The 23,045-nt window shown below is 56.2% G+C and overlaps 1 protein-coding gene across 1 annotated transcript in view; it reads right to left on the reverse strand.

Annotated features, from left to right (window-relative positions):
- IGSF21 (immunoglobin superfamily member 21) overlaps positions 1 to 22,524 on the reverse strand; it is a 234,698-nt gene extending 212,174 nt beyond the window's left edge. Inside the window, exon 1 of the mRNA XM_087858262.1 lies at positions 22,401 to 22,524. Within this exon, the coding sequence (XP_087714388.1) occupies positions 22,401 to 22,470 (70 nt within the window). The 5' untranslated portion in view covers positions 22,471 to 22,524. The remainder of the gene's footprint in view (positions 1 to 22,400) is intronic.
- Positions 22,525 to 23,045: the final 521 nt, after the last annotated feature.

Here is a 23,045-nt window from a genome sequence, read left to right on the forward strand (position 1 = left end):
GAGCTTTTAAAAACGGACTGATTTATGCTTTTCCTTAATTGCTCCAAAAAAGTGCTTTGCATCTAGTGGGAGAGAGAATGAATGTAACTCTATTTAGGTTAAAAATTTAAAGCCAAATTCTCACTGGTCTGGCAAGAAGAGAGGAATGCACTTAGCCCTGTCTCAGTGGACTCCCCACCGCCCTTCCCCTGCCTGCTCAGAGCCTCTCTGTCTGTTTCACAGGCCCAGACTCCACCAGGGAAGAGAACGGGGAAGAGAATGCCAGGGGCCTCACCGGCCACTCAGAAGAGGGCAGGACACTTTTTAATGACGCTCTGGGGAGATGTGCAAAATCTCCTTTCCTGCAGCCCCAAGAGGCAGCCGGGGCCCAGAATCCACTGATGGGAGAAAATTCTGCAGTCATTTCCCAGTTTGGGGAGTTAGCACACACCCAGGTCTTCTTGACCATCCCTCTGCCTGCCCGCTGGGGCTTCCAAGGCTCAGCCCAGGTTCAAATACCGACCTTTCCAGAGGATTTCTAAGAATTCCATTCAACTGAAAACCATTTGCCACCTACCATGCTAAGAAATGGGAATCTAACAGTTGACAAGGCAGGAATATCCACAGAACTAACCAAAAACATTTGGGTTCCCTAGTCACAGGTCAGTGTGGTTTGATTCACTAGTTATCATTTCATCCACCCATATATCCACCCCACCCACCCACCCATCCAGCCACCCAGTTTCCTCCATCCATCCATCCATCCATCCATCCATCCATCCATCCATCCATCATTTATCCATCCATCCACCCACCCATCCATCTTTCATCCATCCATCAATCCAAATATTTAATAAAAGCATACTCTGTGCTCATAGCATTCTGTGTTACAGAAATTAATAAGACAGGGTAAATAAGATAAATAGGAACTCCATCCTTATTGATTTCAAGGAGTGAGGGAGGCAGGTAAGTAAATGAGACATTTACTGAAGCAGAGACAGAGTTGGCTACCCGAAACTCACACACACACACACACACACACACACACACACACACACACACACCCCTTGGCCCTGCCGCCTAACACGGAGCTGATTCAAGGATGCAAATGCCACCTCTACATAGACCACATTTCCCAGATGCTTCTCTACTTTCTCTCTCCTCTCCCACTGGCTGGAAAGGAGGACTAAGAAGCCCCAAGAGATGGAAGAGCTACAAGATGGAAGGAGCCCGGGTCTCCGCATCTCCACACGGAGGAAAGGCACCTGCTTAGAACGACGCCAGCAATGTAAGCTAAAACTCAAGTTCAACTGAGCTTGCACCAGTGAAATGTGGGCGGCTTGTTACAACAGCAAGTGCTACCCAAACAGGGTGAAGAAGCTGGGGCCGGATGTTTATTCCTGGAATACTAGGATGGTTTCTGTTACCAAGATACATAGAGGGAAAAAAAAAAAATCTGCCCCTGGTGTCTCCCCTCCCCAAACAGGAACAAGAGGCGTCCAGGCTGGGCCCCCTTCCTCTGGAAGTTGCTATCTTTCTGGAGGGGCTCTTCTCGATCCATAAGAGGAGCCCCCTTCCCTCCTCCCAGGACAAGAGGACGCGAGGATGTGGACACACCAGATTACAGCCCCGGGAGGGAGCCAGCACCTTCAAAGGCCTGGCCCAGGCCCTGGCAGCCCAGGCAGACCTCCAAGACATCTCCATTGGCCAGATCGAAGCTGCCAGAGACAAGGGGCGCTCTGGGTGCCCTGTCCAGGCGGTCAGAGCCATATCTGGGGCTGGTTCCGCCATCAGAGTAGGCTGGTGGACAAGGGGCAGCCAGACACGGACAGGCCCTGGGGGCAGGTGGAGGGCTGGAAGCCCCACATGCCCAGAGAAGGGCTGCTGTCTCCACTGAAGGCTTGGAGTCAGGTCCCTCCTCAGCTACTATCCCTCCAGCCCCTGGCCTTGAATTTCTGGCCATCAGACACAAAGACGGTGCTGCTGTGAAACAGAGCTTTTGAGAACAGACTGAGCTGAGTTAGAATCCAGACTCCAACACTCATTAGCTGGGTAAATTTGGGCAAGTAACTAACCCTCTCTGAGCCTCTCTGTTCACCTGACTGTAAAATGGGGCTAGTAATGCTTGCATCGCAGGGACTCTGAAGGGGATTACCACTGATCATTTAAGGAGAGAAAAATACAGTCTGTGAATGTTCTAGCTGGCAGGGCCCTCAGAGATCTCACAGGGAAAACGAGGCCCAGAGACAGTAGTTGTTGTTTGTCCTGGGTGGAACAGAAAGGCAGGTGCTAGGAGTTATCCTGACTGTTTCGTTTTTTTCCACCTTCTCCTCTGCATCCCAAGCTCCCTCCCATAGGCACTTCCTGTCCCAGTGTGGAGAGTGGAACTGACCCTGGGAGAGGAGGAGAAAGAAGGTGTCCCGAATCTTCTAAGCCCCTTGTCACACTTAGAGGCTGGACCTCATGGGTCTTCCCCTCACTTTTGCTGGGGGTGGTCTGATGTTCCGGTGGAAAGGACACAGGCTCCGGTCGCCCAGAGATGAGGTCCAATCCCAGTGCGGCCGTGCCTGACCAGACCCTTTCCCCTGCAACTTCTCCCCTGCAATTTCTCCCCTCCCCTGATTATGGGATATGTCTGGGGACAGAGCACCCACCCTGATGGCGGTCTCCGGGAGGACTGAAGGGCATGCACTCAGGGTCTGCTATGGGGGATGCTCGCCAGATGGCACCCCTGATCACCGTCCCACTCTGTCCTTCCCCGCACCTCACACCCACCCGGGGGTGCTGCTCTGGCTCGAGGCCTCAGAGCCTTGTCCACAGTGTGGATGTGGCTGGGCTGAGCGCCAGAGTCAGAGTCCCATCTGTGCCCAGCAGTTGAACCAATGCCCAATCGGGAGCTCTCCATTCACGGGGAGGGACGGGAAGGGCGCAGGGCTGCGGCAGAGACCCTCGCTCGGGAAGAAGGCAGGCATCCCCCTCTGCTGACTCAGAACTGCCTTCCCACCTCCCGCCCCCTGCCTTTTCCCAAAAAGGGTCACAGTACTCTATCCTGGTGTCCCCTGCCAAAGGTCCAAGCCCCTGTCACTTCACTCCCTACTTCCAACCCAGCCTTGCAACTGAGGAATTCTCCCGCCTTGCTAATAAGATTAAAACATATCTCCCTCTTACAGTATCGATTCATAGCACTGATTTACTGTTGCTTCTCAGCTGCTACAAAACGGATGCGCGGGCCGCCACCTTAATCTCTATCTATCTCCTCACTGCCAGGGAATAACTGCTAATTAATACCTTTTTGCCTCCTGACACCTGCCAGCTTTGAGGGCCATCAATACTCTGGGCTCCCTGCCCTCCCAGCCCACTCGACCCCACTGGCTTGGGCTCCAGCCCCAGCCCAGAGGCAGACACCCTGGGGCCCCAGGGGAACAGGAGGAAGGGAGTGGGCTTCCAGCTAATCGTACTCTGCTAGACTCACAGATGCAAACAGCCAACGAGCGCGAGTCAGGAGGGACAGACCCAGACAGCTCTTTCTCGAACCAGCTGTGAGCTTTTCCTGGGCTCTCAGGCTCCTCACCTGCAAAATGGAAAGAGCCACAGATCCACCTCCTACGTGGGCGAGCATTCAGTGAGAACAGGTTAGGAAGGTGTCTAAGGCAGTCCCCTGCCTCCTGCCTCATTGGGCCTCGGCCCTGGGCAGAGGGGGTGTGGTCACGGCCCAGCTGAGTTTATAGCGCTGGTGTCAGGGAGAGCAGGTGGCTGATTCCCGGCACCGGGGAGCAGGGTCCAGAGAAGGCCCGTCAGGAGGAGTCAAACACAAACACAGGACCTGGCCAGGAGACACAACTTGTCCTGCTTCTCTCCTCCTTCCTTTTTGGTTCCAAAGACACCTCCTCCAGGAAGCCGTCCTTGACCACTCAGTCTAGAGAAGACACTCTGCTCCCAAGCCCTGCAGCCCTCTCCTCACAGTGTGGTACCGTTCAGAGTTAGGTTATTTTTCTGCTCATTCATTTCTGCCTCACCCACCAGGATGTCGGCCCCATGAGCCCAAGGCTCTGACTGTCTTGTGCTGGACAATGTCCTCAGGTATATAGTGGGAGATCAGTAAGTCCTTAATAAATGAATAACACATTCTCCATTAGTATTAGGCAATAATAATAAGCTAGATGATCACTTCCCACTTCCCTTGACTGAAGAGCTGATTACATGCCTGCTCACCTGTAGTGGGGGATCCCATTAAAAACCACTGCCACCAAGTATGAAATGTCTAATAGGTGTCAGATCTCCCCAACAACGTTGATATCATCACTCCCGTTTTACAATGAGAAACTGAGGCTCTGAGCAGTCGCGTGCCTTGCCCCAGATGACACATCTAGCAGGTGGCTCGGCTGGATTCAGATCCAGGTGGTCTATGCTCTCACCACTCCCCCTGCCCCCGATATGGCACAGCACCTCCCACCAGAAGAGACAGGGGTGCTGCTTCCCCCCCGGAAATACCTGGACACCAGGGCTTTCCTCCCAGCACCCAGATCGAAACTGACAGCCTGCTGAGACCCAGCCACTTCCAGTGGTCACTGGTGGATATGACATGAGTAGCCTGGGAAGAGACGTCAGCCTGATTTTGGATTCACACCAGGCACACGGGGAGGGTCAGGAACGCAGGGCCAGGTGCACTGAATGTGCTGGATGACTTTGGACTTGCCCCTCCAGCTCTCTGTACCAGTCCCCGCCAGGGGTAGCAGCAGGACCAGATGGGGTTAGGGATGTGTGAACACACAGGATTATGGCTCTAAATCCCCCAATCTGTCCTCACCTGCAGGATTCCCCTTTATCTCATGGATACCTGACAGCCCGGCTGGGCCCTGCTCTGTGAGGGAAGGGGGTGCGGGATGGGGCGGCAGCTGCCTGCCTGCTCTGGCAGCGAGGGGTGGGGGTGGGGAGGGAGAGGAAGCCCCCGGACTGGGCCTGGCAGATGTACTCGCGGAAGCCAGCACGGGCACTTTTAATAAAACATAACGAAGCGTGGGATCATAAAATATTTCATCTCATTCTAGGCCCCCACGAGGGTGGGGCAGACTGGTTGGGCTGGCAAAGGAGAAAGGCTCATAGACGTGCTCTGGGGCTGGGCTGGGGGACAGGCAGGCACCAGCTGGGGACAGTAGCCCCAGGCCTCCTGTTCAGGGTCAGGGGGCGCCTTGCCCCGGGCCTCTCTTCCAAGCTTGGACAGACACGAGGCAAAGGCTTTTTGTCCCAGGGACGGCCCTCTCCTGCTGGTGACCTGGGGCCAGTCACTTGCACATTGGGCCTGAGTTTCCCCACAGGTAGAGGCAAAGGAGGGCGGCACCTAAACAGGAAAGCTCCAGAACCTCCTCCAGCCCTGATTGTCCTCCCTCCATCATCCAAAACACTCATTTTCACGTTCGTCCATTCAAAGGAAAGGTTAAGCAAAAGGAGAACCCAGTCTGTCAAACTGACAAAAGCAGGGTTCCTGGCTTGATCTGGGGCCAAAAGTCCCCTCGACTCTCACTTGGACCCACATTCTGGCCTCTTAAAGTGTTGCCGGGGGGTACCTCCATGGGACATTGGGGTTCCAAGGAACACAGTTTGAAAACCATGACTCTGCCAAATCCCACCAAACACCTCCCCCTTCCAAGGCCCAGCTCCTCTCCTAGAACCTGAGTGTGGCCCCTCAGATCACAGGTCTCCCCTAGTCACTGCCACATGTCTGCTGCTCTCCATGCCAGCATTTACCATGGTCACTGATTAAGCTTCTCAGGTGCTGGCAGCCCCAGGGCCTTCCCAGGGCCCAGAAATAGGAGGCATCTGGTCATCCAGCCTGCCTCGACCCCGCCCTGACCCCCCACCTCTGCACGTGGTCATCACCCCGTCCAGGCCTCACTCTTCCTCTCTGTGGGCATCACTCCCCGCTTTTCCATGAAAATTCCTACTTGTGCAAGTGCTAGTCATTCACTGCAGAGGCTAAGCGCCAGGAGGGCGGGGTTGGGCTCTACCTTTCTCTATCCACCCCTCCTCCGCCAGTGCCTCGCACCCTGCCTGGAACACAGTAAGGACCCAAGTTGTCAGACAGATGGCTGGATGCGCCAAAGAAGGAAGGAATGAGTTCTCCCTTCCTTTCCTGAACGGGGACAGCTCTGCCAGGCCTAACAGGCTCACTCACATTTCACGGTGTCTCTGGTATGAATCCCAACAAGGCTATCAGCTCCTGGAGGGCCACCATACTCTCTCTCCAGATCCCACAGCATCTGTGCGGGCTTTCATTAGTTCCAGAAACATGTGCTGATGTCTGCTCTGCCCCAAGACCCGTGCCGGATGCAGGGGGCATGACAATGAGTCACAAATGGCCCCCGTGCCCCACAGTGCTATGAACACAGTAGGTGCACAGAAAATATTTGTGGAATGAGTCAATCAAGCGATGTCCAAGATGAGACCTGAATAATGAATAGGCCTCAGTCCAAAGAAGGAGGTGGGTCTCAGCAAGGGGGGGAAGGGGGAAGCATGTGCAAAGGCCCTGAGGCAGCTGGGAGCACTGCGTCCTCCATGCCAAGGAGGATGGTAGGAGAATGGAGCGCCCTGTCCAGCTTTATGTCTCCCCAGCGGCTCCCGGCAGGTGGCATCCATCCTCCACTTCCCCGAACACTCTCTGATAGGCTCTCTCTGAGACCGTGCTTTCTGGGAGACGGGAGGGAGGGGAGGCCAGCTGCAGACCCTCCCACTGCACACACACACACCTCCCTAGTCACCTCCAGGCCCACTGCACACTTGTGTGCTCAGACCCACACACTGCACTAAATATAACCATCACATATGCCTCTTCTGTCTCCTTTCCGAGGGAAATAACATTGTTTAAGTAAAGTTCTTAAAATTTTAAAGAGCTGAGATGCGTGCTCTCTGCGGGAAGCTTTTAGCAGCATGCTGGAAAGAAATAATAATAATAATGAGGCCAGAAACAACAGAGCAGAACCGGGCTGCCACCCCATGACTGCTGATGTCGGGAGGAGCCAGGCCTGTGGCCTTCTGCCCTGGTGCAGCCGTGGGGCCCAGGCCCAGCTCTGGCTGCGGCTGGAGTCCCTGAGCCCCTGAGAGCTGTGTAAGATCAAGATGGGAGGTCTGGAGAGGCCCAGAATCACAAAAAGAAGGGATCTCTGGCAGAGAAGCAAGAAAGCAGAGAGCATAGAAAGCAGTTAAAATGTGAGACATTCTGGATTCAAAAGAGCACAGCCACTTAGTAGCTGTGTGACCCTGAGCGAGTGGCTTAACCTCTCTGTGTTTCAGTTTCTTCTACTGTAAAATGGGGATCCTAGCGGTGCACACCTCCCAGGGGGTTAGGAAGGTGGTGCGGGGAGTAGTTAGCACTAGCAGTCCACAGTGCCTATGCACACAGAGCAAGTGTTCATTACATGGTTCCTACTATTACCACTTTGCAGGTGACATCCAGAAGGCCCAGGCAGAGAGCTTGGACTTGGCCACACACCTCTGTTGACTTCAAGCCCAGAAGTCTTTCCCAGGATCCATCTAGCTGAGAGAGGCTGCTTTGTAACCAGGTGCTGTCCCTGGGGCTGAGCCCAGGTTAACGGGAGGGGGCATCTTTTAAAGAGACCAACCCAGATTAAAATGCCTCTCTGCTTCTAGCCCTCAAGTCCTGTGCCCACAGCCTTTCCCCCTGTCCGTGTGTGGCTAATGGCCCTGTGAGGTCTTTTCAGTGGGAAAGGAGGGCCTCTTGCTTCCCAGAGTGGGGCCAGCAGGCTCCCCGGGGCCTCTGTGAGTGCCAGTGGGACTCAGGGTACAGACCTGGAAAATCTACCTAGTTGCAAGACTAACTCACCTCGGGCAAATGCACTTGATCTGTCCCGTGTCACCTCCAGCCTCGCTTCTTTCCTGCAACATACCCTTCACTACTGTCTTCTGGACTCTCCAAGATGATCCAGGCCCTTTCCAGCCTAGGAGTCTTTGTCCCTACTAATACATCCTCCTAGAATCTCTTCATCTCAGGGCGCCTGGGTGGCACAGCGGTTAAGCCTCTGCCTTCTGCTCAGGGCGTGATCCCGGCGTTATGGGATCGAGCCCCACATCAGGCTCCTCCGCTATGAGCCTGCTTCTTCCTCTCCCACTCCCCCTGCTTGTGTTCCCTCTCTCGTTGGCTGTCTCTATCTCTGTCGAATAAATAAATAAAATCTTAAAAAAAAAAAATCTCTTCATCTCCTTCTTAGCCTGGCAAACTCCTATGCATCCTTCAACACCCAGTCATATGTCACCCCTTCTAGTGATACGTAACTTTCTCCCAAACCTCAGGCTGATTAGTTATTCCCTCATCTGGACTCCTGCAAGGACTTGGTAGCTAATTCAATTTTAGAATTTCCAATATTATACCAGTTTATTTGTCTGCCTGCCTATCTGCCCCAGGAGACCACGAACTCCTTGAAGACAGGCACTGGGTCTTATCTACCCCTGCTGTGTCAGCCCTAGCACAGGACCCCAGCCAGAGCAATGACCGCTGAATGGAGCTGGGTTGAGGCCATATGTGTGCACCAAGGAAATGAGTAGCCATTGGAGGGGTCCCACCTCGCTGACACTGCTATTCCTTCGCAAGCTTCGTGGGACGTGGGATGCTACCCCATTCCCAAAGGTGGGAATTCCGGGGTAATTCAAACATGTCTTTAAGGAGACATTTTGGACGTAGATGAGATTCTCTTTCCCAATCCTATTACCCATCACAGAATCTTAGAACTGGAATTGTCCAGACTCACCCCTTGGTGTCATGGACCTAAGACTCAGAGGAAGGGGAGTAAGCCAGTCATGCAGCAAGTTAATGGAGGAGTTGAAATCAGATGCTGGGGCTTGTAAGTCTGAGGCTGGTGCCCCTTCTACCAAACGGGTATTTTCCATTGTGGCTCGTGATGATGCTAGGTGGTAGGAAGAAGCTTTTTTAAAAATTCAAATAGTTACATGTTAACTTACGATGAATTAAGAAAAAATATACTTAGTATAACCCACCTATACATGATGTCTTTATACAAGACAAGTCAACAAAGAAGAAATTAATTCAAATTCGATTTTAAGAGAATGATGATGTCAATAATAGTAGGGATGGGACATAGCTACGTACAACAAATGTCGTGAAGGGGTAGCTGAAATTTGGCAAGCTCCAGAGGGAATGGCTCGGAATGGGCCGACCAGAAGGCACCAGCACCCAAGGACATAAGACTCCTGGGTGACAAAAGCTACCTCTGAGACCCAGGATCCTACCCCCAGAAGCCAGAGCTGGCACCTGGCGCTAAGCCCCACAGCCAGCACCATGGGAAACCCAGCCTGCAGGACCCGGCCCCTATTCAGCTAGACAGCGAGTCCTCATCAAAGCCAATTTGGACCGTCAGGTGGATGGGAAGGGTGCGGAACAAAAGAATGTCACTTTGGCCAACTTGGAAACTGAGACCCGGGGGCTGCTGGTGAAGTTCTTCCCAATGGACGTTCATCCCCAGGGAGCAACTGGTCCCCCTCAGGAGGGTGGCACGGCCATTGAGCCAGCGGGTGGGGTTGAGACCCACCTGCACCGGGGAAGGGCGCGTCACAGGGCTGGCGGAGGATGGCGGTGTCGCCAGATGGCATATTGGCGAGGGGCAGGGCATTCTGTCTTGCCCGGAGCACACTAGAGAATGAGCCAGGGAAGAAACTGCCACTGGTATTTGTCACAGTAATTTCAGCAAAGCACCGAATGTGTGAGCGTCTCATGAATTTCAACCGGCGGAATTAGTCCCCATCAAAGTCATTTTGAACCGTCAAGGTAGATGGGAAAAAAGGCCAGACAAAGGAAAATAGAGGGGCATAAGGAAAGTCACCTCGGCCAACCAGGAAACTATGAGCTGAGGGGGCTGTTGGGGGAAGTTTTCCCAAGAAATAGTTACTGTCTTGGAAGCCAGCTACTCCCTGACCTCCAGCCACACCCCGCCAAGAAGGTGCTGCTAAAAATGGCCGTGGCATTCTCAGCTTTTGGGTGAAGGAAAAAGAGCTGGTGGTCCAAAGGGGTAACTTACTCGCCAGTCCCCCCCCCCACCATCTCCCCCCACCTGCGAGGGTGGAAGTAGCCTCCAGGGAGAGAGGCTAGCAGTTGGAGAGCACCTGCTTTCCACTCGGAAGGAGGCTAGCTTGGAGCCTGCTCATGACTGATGTGGACCACGCTGCATGTGGTCAGAGCCAGTGGGCATGGCAGGAAAGATGACCTAAATGGATCTAAGCAGAAAGAAACTCTCCGTGGGAAATCGGGTGGAAAATAGACTGGAGGATGACGAATCCGTGTGCCCTGGGGTGGGGTAATCAATCAGCGAGATGGACCAGGGGACAAGGAGATGGAGGGACACCAAGCAGTCCAGAGTGCAGATGACACATTACAAAGGTCAACACCAGCAGTGAGTGGAGAGTGCAGGCAGGTCCTCTTTGCAAACTGCCATGTGATCCCAAGGTTACCTGCTGCTTCAAGTTCATGTGCTCCTCAAAAGCCGGTTCTACCTTCCCAAGGACCCATGCTCACATGCTACTTTTCAGCTCAGGAAAATCTAGCATCAGCGCAGGATCGGACACAAGGGTAGGCATTGTATTACCGCCGTTGCCGTGAACATAAATAGCAACCCATTACTAGCACTAGATACGTTCCCTCGTTAGAGCAACTCTGTCGGGCAGGAAGCGCCATCCCCATTTTATAGATGGGGAAACTGAGGCTCAGCGAGATGGTGCTAGATCTCTGCTGTTTGCACTCCACCTCACTCTCCTCCCACTCTGTACCTCGGAGACCCCCTCTGTATGGGCTTCCCCCTGGGTTTGGTCAATGGGCAGTACCAGCAAAACACTCAAAGACAAGAGGAGGCTAAAGTGGAGGTATTTCTCCCTCTAGCTCCCCGTCAGGTCACCGAGGCTCTCTCTGCATGCAGTCCTCTCCAGTGGATGGGTGGGCGCAGCTGTCCACTGCTCCGAGCCCAGGGTGGCGCCATCCCCTGCTACCTACCCTAACCCGCATGCAAACCGTCCCCTTAAGAAACCCCCCGTCCGAGACTCCACAGCTGAGCTTCGTGGCTCCTGCTGGCTCCTGATTGCTATGGAGGGGAGTACCTCGCCCCAAAGCCATCGAGCTTACCCACAGGAGTGGGGAAACTTGAACCCTGCTCTGCCTGCTTCCAAAGCCTGCATCGTTCCATCCGAACTGGGGTTCCTCCACCGCAGGCATTCACACCCGCCACCTTCACAGATTGGCTATATCCCTGTGCCACCTGCTTTGCGGCGTACTTAACATTTTTCTTTAACTCGGCTCATTTTTTACTTAAATAAGCCATTTTAAAAAGAGAGAGAGAATTTAAATCACTGCCCCAAATGGCAAACCAGCCTCCCTTGCCTTAAACAGAGGATAACTAAAAGAATTACAATGAAAACAAAGCACTGTTTACTACAACTCTCACTCCCTGGGGCTCACTGGTGGCCCCACACCCGTTTTTGTTGGAAAAGCAGATTAGCATGAGACAGAGGGCATTGAAGACATGATATCATCAGCCTGAGGCTTTCTCCTTGGCACCGCTGGAAGGACAGAGTGAGAAAGAAAGAGGGAAAGACCCTCCCTCCCCCATTCTTTGTTACCTGCGGCAAGTGCGCGGCCCAGCCCACAGGGGAACATTGCCCACCCTGGACCCGCCCTGTCCAGTAGAACTTTCTATAATGATGAGAATGCCCTACGTCTGTGCTGTCCAATACAGGAGGCACGTGTGGCTCTTGAGCACTTGGCACGGGGTGACTGCAGAACTGCATTTTGTTGAATTCCATTACCTAAAAGCTGAGACACTTCGTGTAGTTGTAATGTAGGTGTCAGTCCTAGGTCACGGCCACGCAGCACAGCCCTAGACTGTAAGCCCCAGGAGGGCAAGGTCTTGCCTATTCATCCTGCTCTGGATTTCTAGAACAGCACAGGGCTTCACCCCCAGGAAGCATTCAACTAACACTGGCAGCACCAGTGATGGAGTCAGTGAGTGAATGAACAAATGAACGAACGAACTCCGCTGCTTCCTGCAACAAACTTGTTCTCTCTGCAACTCAGACTGTCCTGGGAACCACTGACTCTTCCCCATTAGGCAATCGGCATCCCTTCCCAGTGGGGGGGCTTGCCTTTCTCCTCCCACCGGGATCCTCAGGCGGGCCACTGGGCTTCAGGAATTCGCCTTCCCCAGGCTCTCCTCCTCCCTCTGAGCTGGGCCCCAGCCCACTCCTCTGCTGCCTCAGCGAACAAAGAAGTCTTTGTGATGTGGTTGCACTGGTGCTCCCCACCTCCCACCTCACTCCCTCTGCCCCTGCCCGAGACATTAGGTGCTGGGTGACTGGGTGACAACGCACAGCGTATCACCTGTGTCTGCAGAACCAGGCCCCTGGCCTTGGGCTATTTGTACGGCCCGAACGCCCTCTTGACAACAACCTGCACGCCCGGGCAGTGAGCACCAGCTCTAGATGAGGACGCCAACCACCCTGGGGTCCTGCCCATCGGTCTTCACCCTGCCAGTGCCCCCCAAGCTCCCGCGCAGCCCCTCCCCGCCAGCCCAGCACGATGCCAGTGCAGCCCGTGATGGACGTCTTCCTCTGGGGCAGCATTACGGAGCGGGGAGGAAGAGACGGAGCTGGGGACATAATGGAAGCGCCAACGATTAGTGACAAACAACCCCATCAGAGGGGCAGGAGTGCCTCTGCAGAAAGAGAAACAAAAGGGCAAAGGGAACAGCTTGGCAGAGGAACAAAAAACCCCCAATGGCTCAGCTGCTTCTCTCCCTGGCGACTCCCAAGCTGCTCCTGTGATTTATGAGGCTGGCGGGGGGGGGGGGGTCGCTCTCACTGGAGTACCGCCCAGATCCCCACCCAAGTCTGGGGGACCCCGAGGCCTCCCCATGCAAGGCTCTGAGGGTGGTGGGGCCACCTGACCGAGCCCTGGGATGGCCCCCAGCACGTGGAAGGAGAAGGCCTGTCCCCACATCACACACAGTGTGTACAATGATAGAGTCCTTTCCACCTGGCCTCAGTCTTCCCAGCTTAAAATGGGAAGGAGATAGTGCACATAATTTCTCGGCTCCCTTTTGGCTCTGAGGCTCTGTAATTCCAAGCCTGAGGACTCATGTGGGGCTCCACGTGGGGATACCTACAATGTACCCCCCTCGGCCTTGCACCAAGCCTCGCCAACCCTTCTTCTCCTTTGCACTTGGGGACATGGCGGGGAGGCAGACATCATCATAAGGGCAGCAGCCATTTCTCACACGCCCCGTACGTGCTGGGCACCAAGCACACAGCGCCCTCAGAGTATGTGATTTACCCTGCCCAGCTGCCCCCACCCCCCAGGCCACCATGACAAGCTGCGTGTTCAGCTGGAGAAGTCAAGGCTGAGAGCAATGAAGAGTTGTCTGAGTCGGCATGCTGGATGAGTGGTGGACAGGGGTTCTGAACCCTGGTCAGACCCCGGGGCCCCTGCTCCCTGGAGATCGGGAAGCTTCTCCCCAGGAAAAGCTATTCCCATCACTCTTGGTTCAGGCCCAAGGTATATGCTCTGGCTGGAGCAGTCCCATTCCAGGCCGTGTGATCTTGGGGGGGCCTGGTTTTCCTCCTTGCCAGGTCTGGACACTCCGGGTGAGATGAACGGCCTCCGTTGACAGCATTTCTTCCTTTAAGCCATTGTCTCTTTGGGCACCCCAGAACAACCATTTATAACCCAACGGAGGTTCCAAACAGTTTCCAGCTTCAGGTGGCCCAGAAAAACCAATTCGTCTTCCTAGAACACTGCTCTGGGAACGTCACTCTTCTCTCTTCAACTGCGCCCTGCAGTCCCCGGGCTCGAATCCAGACCCCTGGCCTTCGCCAACAGCTCCTGCCTCATCCCAGCCTCTCAACGGGCACCGAATGCTCAAGCGAGGTCAGCCGCCTCCCTGCCTCCCAACACCTCACCTAGATAGCACTCTGACTCCCTCCTCCAGGCCTTTGCGCAAACTGTTCCCTTGTCCAGGACACCCTCCTTGCCCATCAAGATGCTTTCAATCCCTCAGAACATTCCTGGGCCACTCCTTTAGTCCCCAGAGATTTATCCATGGTATCCCTGTATTGGCCATTTATTATACACAATCGTTTCTTGTTCTCAAATGAGCCGGTGCTGTGTGGGGTTACCAACAACCCGAAATTCCTTGAGGATCGTTTCTGCCAGCCCAGCATGAGGCTAGGGCAGCTGTTCAATTCAGGGAAGGGGCTGGATCCCCTGACTTGGCTCCCCAGTCAGCCCCCGGGGGAGGGAGAAGAAAGTGTGAGCCCACCCAACCTATCAGAGAGACTCCACGGCCAAGTGGCTCCACCCCACGGGTCAGGAGGAAAGGAAGGGGCGGTGACTGAGGGCAGGTTACCTGCCAGGTACTCCCATGTAGAATCCCATTGGTCTCATGACACCCGCCACTTTCAAAAGACGAGGAAACTGTGACTCAGAAGGGGAGAGACTGGCTCCAGGATACTCTGCTAGGAAGTGACCGTGCTAGGACTTGAACCCGGTTCGGATGGAAACCCGAGTCCATTAACACCAGCCGGCTGTCCAGACAGACAGTGATGGAAGAAGGATGGGCCTGCCCAGTGTTGTGCTGGCAAACGTTAACAACCAGTGCTGGGTTGGGGGGAGCTCTGATCTGGAGTGTTTGCCCACTTCCATGGTGTCAATACTCCCGCCATGGTCAGTTTCCAGCCACCAGCGGGATCCACTCAGAGTTGGAAAGCGATGTGCCGATCAACGCCTGGGTGTGAACCCAGCCCCTGCCCATCACTAGTGGTGGGACCTTAGGCAAATCACACAGTGTCTCCAAACCTCATTCCTCATCTGTCAAATGGGGAGTAAATGACCTCCTAAAGTTTCTGGGATGATTTAATAGGACATTGCACGTGAACAAGGTTGGCACAGGCCTGGACACACAGAAGCTACTCCAAGCATGTTTCCTTCCTTCCTTGGTTCCTTCTGGCCTTTCTTCCCCAAACCCCCACCCATCCCCAGTCAAGGACAGCCCCCCCCCCCCCACAAGGAGAAGCCAGAGGGAACAGGAAGCCCTTTGGTCTTCCTACCACATTCCCCTGTGGGCTCATCCCCCAGATGCCAGCCGTGATGCCAGTGTGAGTGATGGGGAGCTGTGCTGGACAATGGGCACATTCTCACACCAGGAAGTGCTTCCAGAGGTGACTGGTCAGGGGCGGGAAACAGGCCTAGTGTCTGGACTGAAACTCAGGCTTGGTGGGGGAGAGGGGTCATCCATTCATTTATTAAACACATCCTGAGGACCCGCCCAGAGCCAGGCCTTGTGCCAAGGCTGGGGAGCAGGAATGCCCGCCCTCGAGAGCTCTCAGTTCAGCCGGGAGACCAACCCTCGAGCATCTCCAGCCCCAAAGGAGGGTTCTTCCCAGAGTATTGCCCAAAGTGCTGCTGCCAACACTCTTAGGGGACACCTGAGTCAGCAGGGGGAAGGGAAGGAGTTATGGGGGGGGGGAGTGGGGGACAGAATCCGGAGGGAGGTTTATGTGGTCAGGGGCTGTGCTGCTTAAGGACAGAGGTCTCCACTCTGAGCCAAGAAAGGGTGGAAGTTGGGGAGGGGGCGGACGAGGTGAAGCTTAAGGCCAGACACCTCTGAGCAGGCCAAGATTGTGGGGCAGAGAGACAGTGGGCTGTGGTCTCCCCGCTGTGTGACCCGGGCACAGCAGCATCCTCGCCAATGGACTGGGGATGTGACACCCTTCTGGACAGCAGTGGAGGAGGGGGGAACTCACGTCAGCAAAGTGCCCACAACAGCATCCAGCTCACAGAGCATGCTTTTTGGTCAGTTTACCGGCCTGTAAGTCCTGGGACCTGGCCTGTCCCATTCCAGACCCCTGAGGGCCTCGTGAAGTAGTACAGTCGGTGGGGGAAGAAAGGAAGCCTGGGCACGCAGCCACCAAACCCAGATTCCACTCTAGCCACTTCCCACCCCCGTCCCTTCACCTCCCCATGCCTCAGTTTCTCTGCTCGAGGGGCAGGAGAGAATTGCCTCCGTGTCTTATGCGAGGGCTCGATGACATGCCAGGTGTGGAAGCATTTGGTCAGCTCTCGGGGACTACCAACAGGTGGGTAGGATGTCTGGAGCCGGCGTCTCCGCCATTTTGATTATCTGAGACAACCCTCCCAGGGAAGTCAGGGGGCAGGTGGTGGGATCGACCATCCCCAGCTAGCGGACCAGGAGCCATCCCAGGCGTTTACTGGCAACTCTGAGGCTCATTGTGCCTTGGAGGGTATCAATGGGGTCCTTGTTTTGCAAGCAACAGAAACCAACTCTGGACAGCTCAAGCCCCCAAAAGTAACTGGTGGAACATGGAAGTTTCTGGAAGACAAGGACAAGCGGAAGCCCCAGGTGCTGGGAGGACCCACGCGGCTTGAGCTGCAGCAACTCTGGCATAACCACGGTTAATACCGGTCATCAGCAGAGCGGGCAGGACTGAGCGACAAACTTCGCATGTAACGACTCGTTCCATCCTGTGAACACCCTGGGGGGTAGGTCCCCATCATTATTAGCCTCAGGGAACCAGAGAAGTACAGTTTCTTGGGGTTCCCCACTGGCAAGGGGTCCTTTCCAGGGATTCTCAGTCTTCCTCTGCTCTGGATCCAGATCCCAGGGAGAGTGTCCGATGGGTTCCTCTTGGGGTGGCTTATCTGACTGTGTCACCTACCACGATGGCATGCAGTAAGGAGGGGTGCGTGCATACTTCTCCAAAGCAAATCTAGTATGTGGCCGGGGGATGTAGGAATGGCTGGTCGGTCAGATTCCCTGCCTGGGGGCCGCAATGTCCTTTCCTGCTCCTTCGGGCACCTCCAGGTCCACGCACATCAGATTTATTTGCTCCATCCACGAAATCCTGGCCAGTAGGTGTTGGTGATCACGGGTGCCCTCTGCTACTGGGCCCCACTGAAAGTGTAAATGTGGATTCTGACACCTCAGCCCCCTGCTCCTTCCCAGGACCTTCAACTGAAGACAGACAGGCCTTAGGAAGTGATGCCACGTGTTTTGCCACCACTGACATTTGTTGTTTGAAACAGAAGTCTTCGCGTCCTCTAGGAAGTGGTAGAGACTGCTGTATTCCTCCTTCCAGTGATGAAAAAATAAATAGATTCTCCTCTCCTCTGGGAGCAGCAGTGTCTCTGGATTGCTTCAGACCTGGGTTTGAAACTCCCAGTTGTTGCGCTTAAAAAGAGATCCTGAGCCTCATGCATTATTTAAGAAAGAAAAGAAAAAAGAGAAGAAAAGAAAAGGAAAAAAAAGGAAAAGAGAGAAAGAGAAAGGGAAGGTCCCGGGCCTCTTGTCTTCATCTGCAAAACATGGCTAATGACACTGCCTCACAGATTACTGAGAACATTTAATGCATAAAGAACACCTAATAGGTGTGCAATAAATGGTAGCTATCCGTATTATGACTCTTGCTCCTCCCAGTTCTCCACCAGACTCTGGGGAGACCAGTCTTGAGTTGAGCTGGTCCCACCACACACAGTCCCACCTCCAGCTCCTTGCTCACACCGGTTTCCCTCCCGGCACGTTTTCCTCCTTTGCCCTTGGCTTATTAAAGTCCTCTCTCTACTTGAAGGTCTAGCTCAAGTCTTCCCGCCCCTGTGAAGCATCCCCTGATCCCCCAAGGAATCACTCTTCCCCAAGAACTTCCTGTAGGGATGTCAATCACTTGGCATCTAACAAGTGTCAACACATTTCCACCTGGACCGTCATTCATCTTCTCATGAACACGTCCAAGCTCTCACGCCGCTGGGTGACATGCCCCGCCCACAACGGATGCCCATTCATTGCCTTGAGGACGAGGAGAGCTTTCAGGGGCAACCCCTTCTCCCGCACAAGCACGCACTGGATAATTCTACCTCCGTGAGGGTTTGGGAAGGAGTAAAACATCCAGACAAGGAACTGCACACCCTAAATGGTTCGCGCGGCCGAAGCCGAGGAAGTGCCTGAGCGCCGTTCCCACTGGGACACACCAGAGCAGAGGGGGCAAGAGTCAGCCCTGTGTCTGCATCTCCGCTCACCACTCACTGACTGGGTGGCCTTGGACAAGTCACTTAACCTCTGCGGGCCTCAGTTCCCTCATCGGCAAAATAGGGCTAGTTTTACCTTTCGGTGTGGTTGTCAGGATTAAACAAGAACAACGAAGCAGTGAGAGTTCAGTTAGGGTCGGAGATACACCCCCTTCCTCCCACTAAGTGAAGAATCTATTTTCCACTAAGCAGTAAACACCATAAAGGCAGGGACTCCCCTACCATGTTCAAGGTCATGTTTCCAGGGCTTAGCACTGTGCTTGGCCTGGAGATGTTGGAGAGGTGGGTAGGATGGTAAGCCAGGTTAGACACCTGCATGGGGTGCGGGGGAGGGTGGTAAGCCACGTTAGACAGCTACATGGGTCCCAGGAAAACCAGTTAACAGAACTAACCAGTCTCTTCTTTGTTCGGCTCTTTATTTGGCCTCTACGTTCCATGTCATGACTGCTATAACCCAGAAACCTGAGGAAGTCACTTCAGCTGCCCCAATTGTGCATAAGACAGATGTTCTGGAAAGTCAGGGTAGCCAGACCAATCTAAGGCACCACTGGTAGCCTGCCTGCCCCTGCCTGAGAGGTTCTCTGAGCCCCATATAGAGGGAACACTGGAAGGAAAGAGAGTGCTTGGGGCTGGGCCAGGCAGGGAGCTGGAAGGAGCCAGTACCCCTGTCACTAACCAATCGTAAAACTCTGAGCCTCAGTTTCCTAGTCTGTGAAAAGAGGAGCTTAAGCCCATCTTGCAGCTGCCTGAGGCCTGGGAAGCGTCCAGCGCGTGCATGACACGCTGCAGCTGATTCACACAAACGGGGCTATTGAAAAACCAGAATTCCTGCCAGATACTAGGAAAGAAGCAGTCTCAGACTGTTTCAGGAAACTTGTGTAAGGCTCGTTCGTAGTGAAGTCTCATCACCCGCAGGAACCCAGGCAGCTCTCCTTTTGTGCCTGCCATCTTGCCCAAGGCATTAGGATTTTAGGGGGGGTGATCATCAGTTCCTACTCTAAAAGGGTCCTCCTGCTACAAAACAGGAGTTTCGGAACCACTGAATAAGTGATCGCGGAGATCACTTCCAGCTCGAACATTCTCTGCACTTACAAAGCAAAAACTAGTTCAACCTCAGGAAAAACCCGAGTTTGCGGCTGGGGTGGGAAAGGGGTGGGGTTTATGGCTGGGGGTGTTGCCAGGCTGGGGGCGGGGCCGGGCGCTTGGGGGAGCAGGGGCGGAGCAGCCGGCTCTGGGCTCGGCCCAGCGCAGCGCAGCGCGGCGCGTGGCGGTGCGAGGGGGTGGGGGCGGTGAGAAGGAACCCAGCGGAGCCCGAGCCCCCGCCCCGCGCCCTGGGCGTGGGGTGGGGGTGGGGAGGAAGGATAAATACTTAAAAGTCGGCACAGCAGCTCGGGCGCGTACAGCCCCCGCAGTCTCAGTGCTGCGGCAGCCTCGGCCCCGCTGAGCCAGCCCTCCCACCCATCCACCTGCTGACACCGGCTGCGGAGAGAGAAGTGGCAGGGCCACTGGCTGGGGCCTTAGGCTCGCCCTAACCGGGCTTGCCAACCCACTACTCTTGGCCGAGAATTTCCCGGGGCCAAAGGAGGCAGGGCCAAGAACCACTCTCCTATACCTCCAACGCCCCCCCCGCCCCCGCCGGTGCCGTCTCTTGCGGGCCACTGCACAGGCTCAATTGCAGGAGTTCCTTCCCAGAAGTGCCCAGGCAGGGGAATCTTGGGCCTGAAGATCTGCAAACGCCTCGGGGCGCTCCTGGGTGATCAGGGAGAAGAGAGAAATGTGGGCTTCTCCACTGCAGAGTCATATTGGGGAAGATGAGTTAGGGGCAGAAACTTATGGCCTAGCCAGTCCTGTGTGCAGTGGAGTCCTTTCCCAAAGCGCAGACCCACCTCTCCAAAGTTGAGCCCCTTTGTCTGCGACCCTTAGGGGCACAGCAGGCGAGGGCACGCTAGCCATGCCCCTACTTAGTAGTGACTGCCATCGCCTCCCCCCCTCCCCGACAACTGGCAGGCATGTCTCGGAATGCCTGCCCTGGATTCTACCCTCTCCTCCCTCCCAGGCAGCCCCTGGCAGGTGGCCCGGCTAAGCCAACTGCCAGGTGCACAGCTCTTGGTCATAGCCTGAAAGGGCGCCCTCCTCCGGCAAGCTGGCCTCTTGCATCTCCTGTTGACCCTTTTCGTACCCCCGCCCCCTCGTGGGCACAGACTTGGAAGGGGGAAGGAGGGACCCCACCCTCAAGCACTCTCTCTTCCTCTGCGGAGAAGAGAGCCCCCCGGTGGCCCAGAACCCTTGCCTGCGCCCCAGGCTGGGAAAGTTTCCCCTCTGTGATCAGGGTCGGAGCTCTTTCTCCACCCTGAGCAGAGGAGATCGAGGCTACACCAGCTCTCCCGGCCCAAACACGCTCACCCTCGGCGCCCGAGCCCCCTGCTCCCCGCAGCCTGCAGGGGCGGGCAAGAGGGGCGGAGGCGCCGGGATGGGTCAGCTCTCCGCAGCCCTGCAGCCCAAAGAACGCAGCTCGCGGGTTCTGGGGAGAGCTCTCAGGGTGGGGTCCGGACCGAGCTGGGTTTCCCAACGTAGCTTTAACCATCAGTCGCCAACCCCACCGAGTCTGTTCTGCACATTCTGGGAGGGGGGGGAAGGGTGCTCCCCTCCTGCCCCCAACCCCCAATCCCTTCTCCCTGCAATGTCCAGGTGAGGGCTCTAGTGCCTTTCAACAAAGCCCGGTTCCCAGCGGTGGAACCCGGGCCCCCTCTCCCATATAATCTTTCCCTCTAGAGGCATCCGACGGAGGGAGCCCTCACCGCAAAGTTGGGGGGAGATTCTGATCCACTTTGGAAAGTCTCTTGCTCCAAGGATAGAGGGAGAAAGTACCGGGCTGACATTTCTTTTGGGTTACACAACCCCTCCCCCGCCCTCTGTCATTAAGACCACCATTCAGGCTCAAATTCTGCAGCTTCTCCCATCTGCAGACCTAGCACTCTCCAAGGACCTCCAGGCGGGGTTATTTTAGGGGGGCACCCCTTCCTGGCAGGCACTCTCAGAGCCTGGTGAGGCACCTCCCCCAACGGCAAGGCAAAGGCCAGGACAGAGTTGACCCCCTGCCTTGATCACTCAGCTGGGCTTGGGGCTGAGATCCTATTGGCTATGATGGCTACTTTTTGGCACCCCGTACCTCCCCACCCCCCTTCACGGCGGAGCCAGGCTGTGACTCCAGAGGGGCTGGTTCTAGGCACCCAGGTTTGGCGCTAGGCTCGGTGGGGAATCCAGGACAACGACCCTCTGGTCTCGGCACCCGCGGCTCTTTGCTGGTCCCGCCTCAATCCTGCTTGGGCTTGTAGCCCAGGTGTCGGCTCACTGCCGGAAAGGTGCCTGGGTCGCCAAGATAAGCTCCCGCACCAGTTAAGACCCACCAGGCGGCGGCGCCGGCACGAGGCACTGAGGCGGCTGCGAGCCCTGGACGCCGGAGCTGCGGAGACACCGATCGCTTGCTCTGGGGACCCCTGGTTCAGCCTAGCCGGGACCAAGTCCATGCGGGACGCACACACGGCTGCTCACACCTCCTCTGCCCCCGGACGCATCCATACCTCCCTCTACACTAAAACCACACGCTCCATCGCACGCACGCACAATCCCGGCCCATGAAGCCACACAACCCCCGCGCGCCTGCACCTCCACACACCTCAGATCCACGCACACTCCTGCCCAAGTGTCACATTCCCCCCTCCTATGCACACACGCTCCCCCCACACAGCAATAGTCATCCGCTGCCACACACCCCTAAAGAGACCCGCACACTTGGGACCCGCGAGAAACGCCACACTTCACATACTCACCACCCTTCAACACGCTCACATATACAATGACACAACCTCTCACACTTCACACCTCACCGAGAAGCTGGCACCCGCTCACACCCCCCAACACTCTGGCTCACTCTTTCTCACAGGCACACCTTCTCTGTGGAACTGACATAGACACTCAAACACTCCATCTGCACACTCACATCTCTAAATACACTCCCGCACCCTCTGCGCACACAGCTCCTTCCCGGACACCCTCACCCATAGACGCAACAAAGGCACACGCTCTTACACACACGCACACGCACACGCACACACCCTGGCACAGACCCTCGAGCGCTCTCTCCGGAGGAGACCTCCTCCCTCCGTCGCCGAGCCGAGCGACTGCGTGGACCCCCACGCCAGAACCGGTGCTCGCACCCCGAGCCTCGCCGGGGCGCCCCGGGCCCGCGCCCTTCCCCGGCGGCCCGCCCCCGCGCGCGTCCCCCACCCGGGCTCCGGCCGGGCGCCCGCGCACTCACCGCGCGCCAGGTCCAGGATCGCGGCGAGCAGCAGGCAGACGCAGCCGCGGAGGCTCGGGGCGGCTCGCATGGTGCCCGGGAGCTGGCGGCGGTGGCGGGGCGGAGGCGGTGGCGGAGGCGGCGGGTCCCCTCGCCATGGGCTCAGGCGCGCTCCTGCCTCCGGCCGCCGGCCAAGACGGTGGCGGGCAGCGCCGGGCGCCGCGGGGGCGCCCCCATGCCGCCGCGGCCGGGCCGCCGGGATGCCGGGCTTGACTCGGCTCGGGCTCCGCGGGGCGCCGCGACCCTGCGCTCCGGCCGTCCTCCGGGCGCGCCGCGGCTCCCGGCTCCCCGGCTGCGCGCAGCGCCTACCGCGGCCCGGAGTCGGATCGGCGGCAGCGCTGGAGTTTGGAGCCGAACCGCGCTCTCTCTGCCTCGCGCTCGCTTCTCCCGGCGGCGCGAGCGCCCCCCTCCCCGCGCCCTCCCCCCCGCCCCTCCCCCTCTCCCCGCCCCCCCGCCCTCCCGCCTCCCCTCGCCGCGCTCTCCGCTGTATTATACAGACTTTTCTTTAATCCTTTCTGGGCTGTTCGGCTCTCGTCCGCTAAGCCGATTTATTGCAGAAGAAGAAGAGCTCACCCCCTCCCAGCCCCCCTCCCCTTCCTCCCTGTC

This window comes from Ursus americanus, chromosome 33 (assembly GCF_024610735.1).
Source record: "Ursus americanus isolate L20-20 chromosome 33, mUrsAme1.1.p, whole genome shotgun sequence".
Classification (NCBI taxonomy): domain Eukaryota; kingdom Metazoa; phylum Chordata; class Mammalia; order Carnivora; family Ursidae; genus Ursus; species Ursus americanus.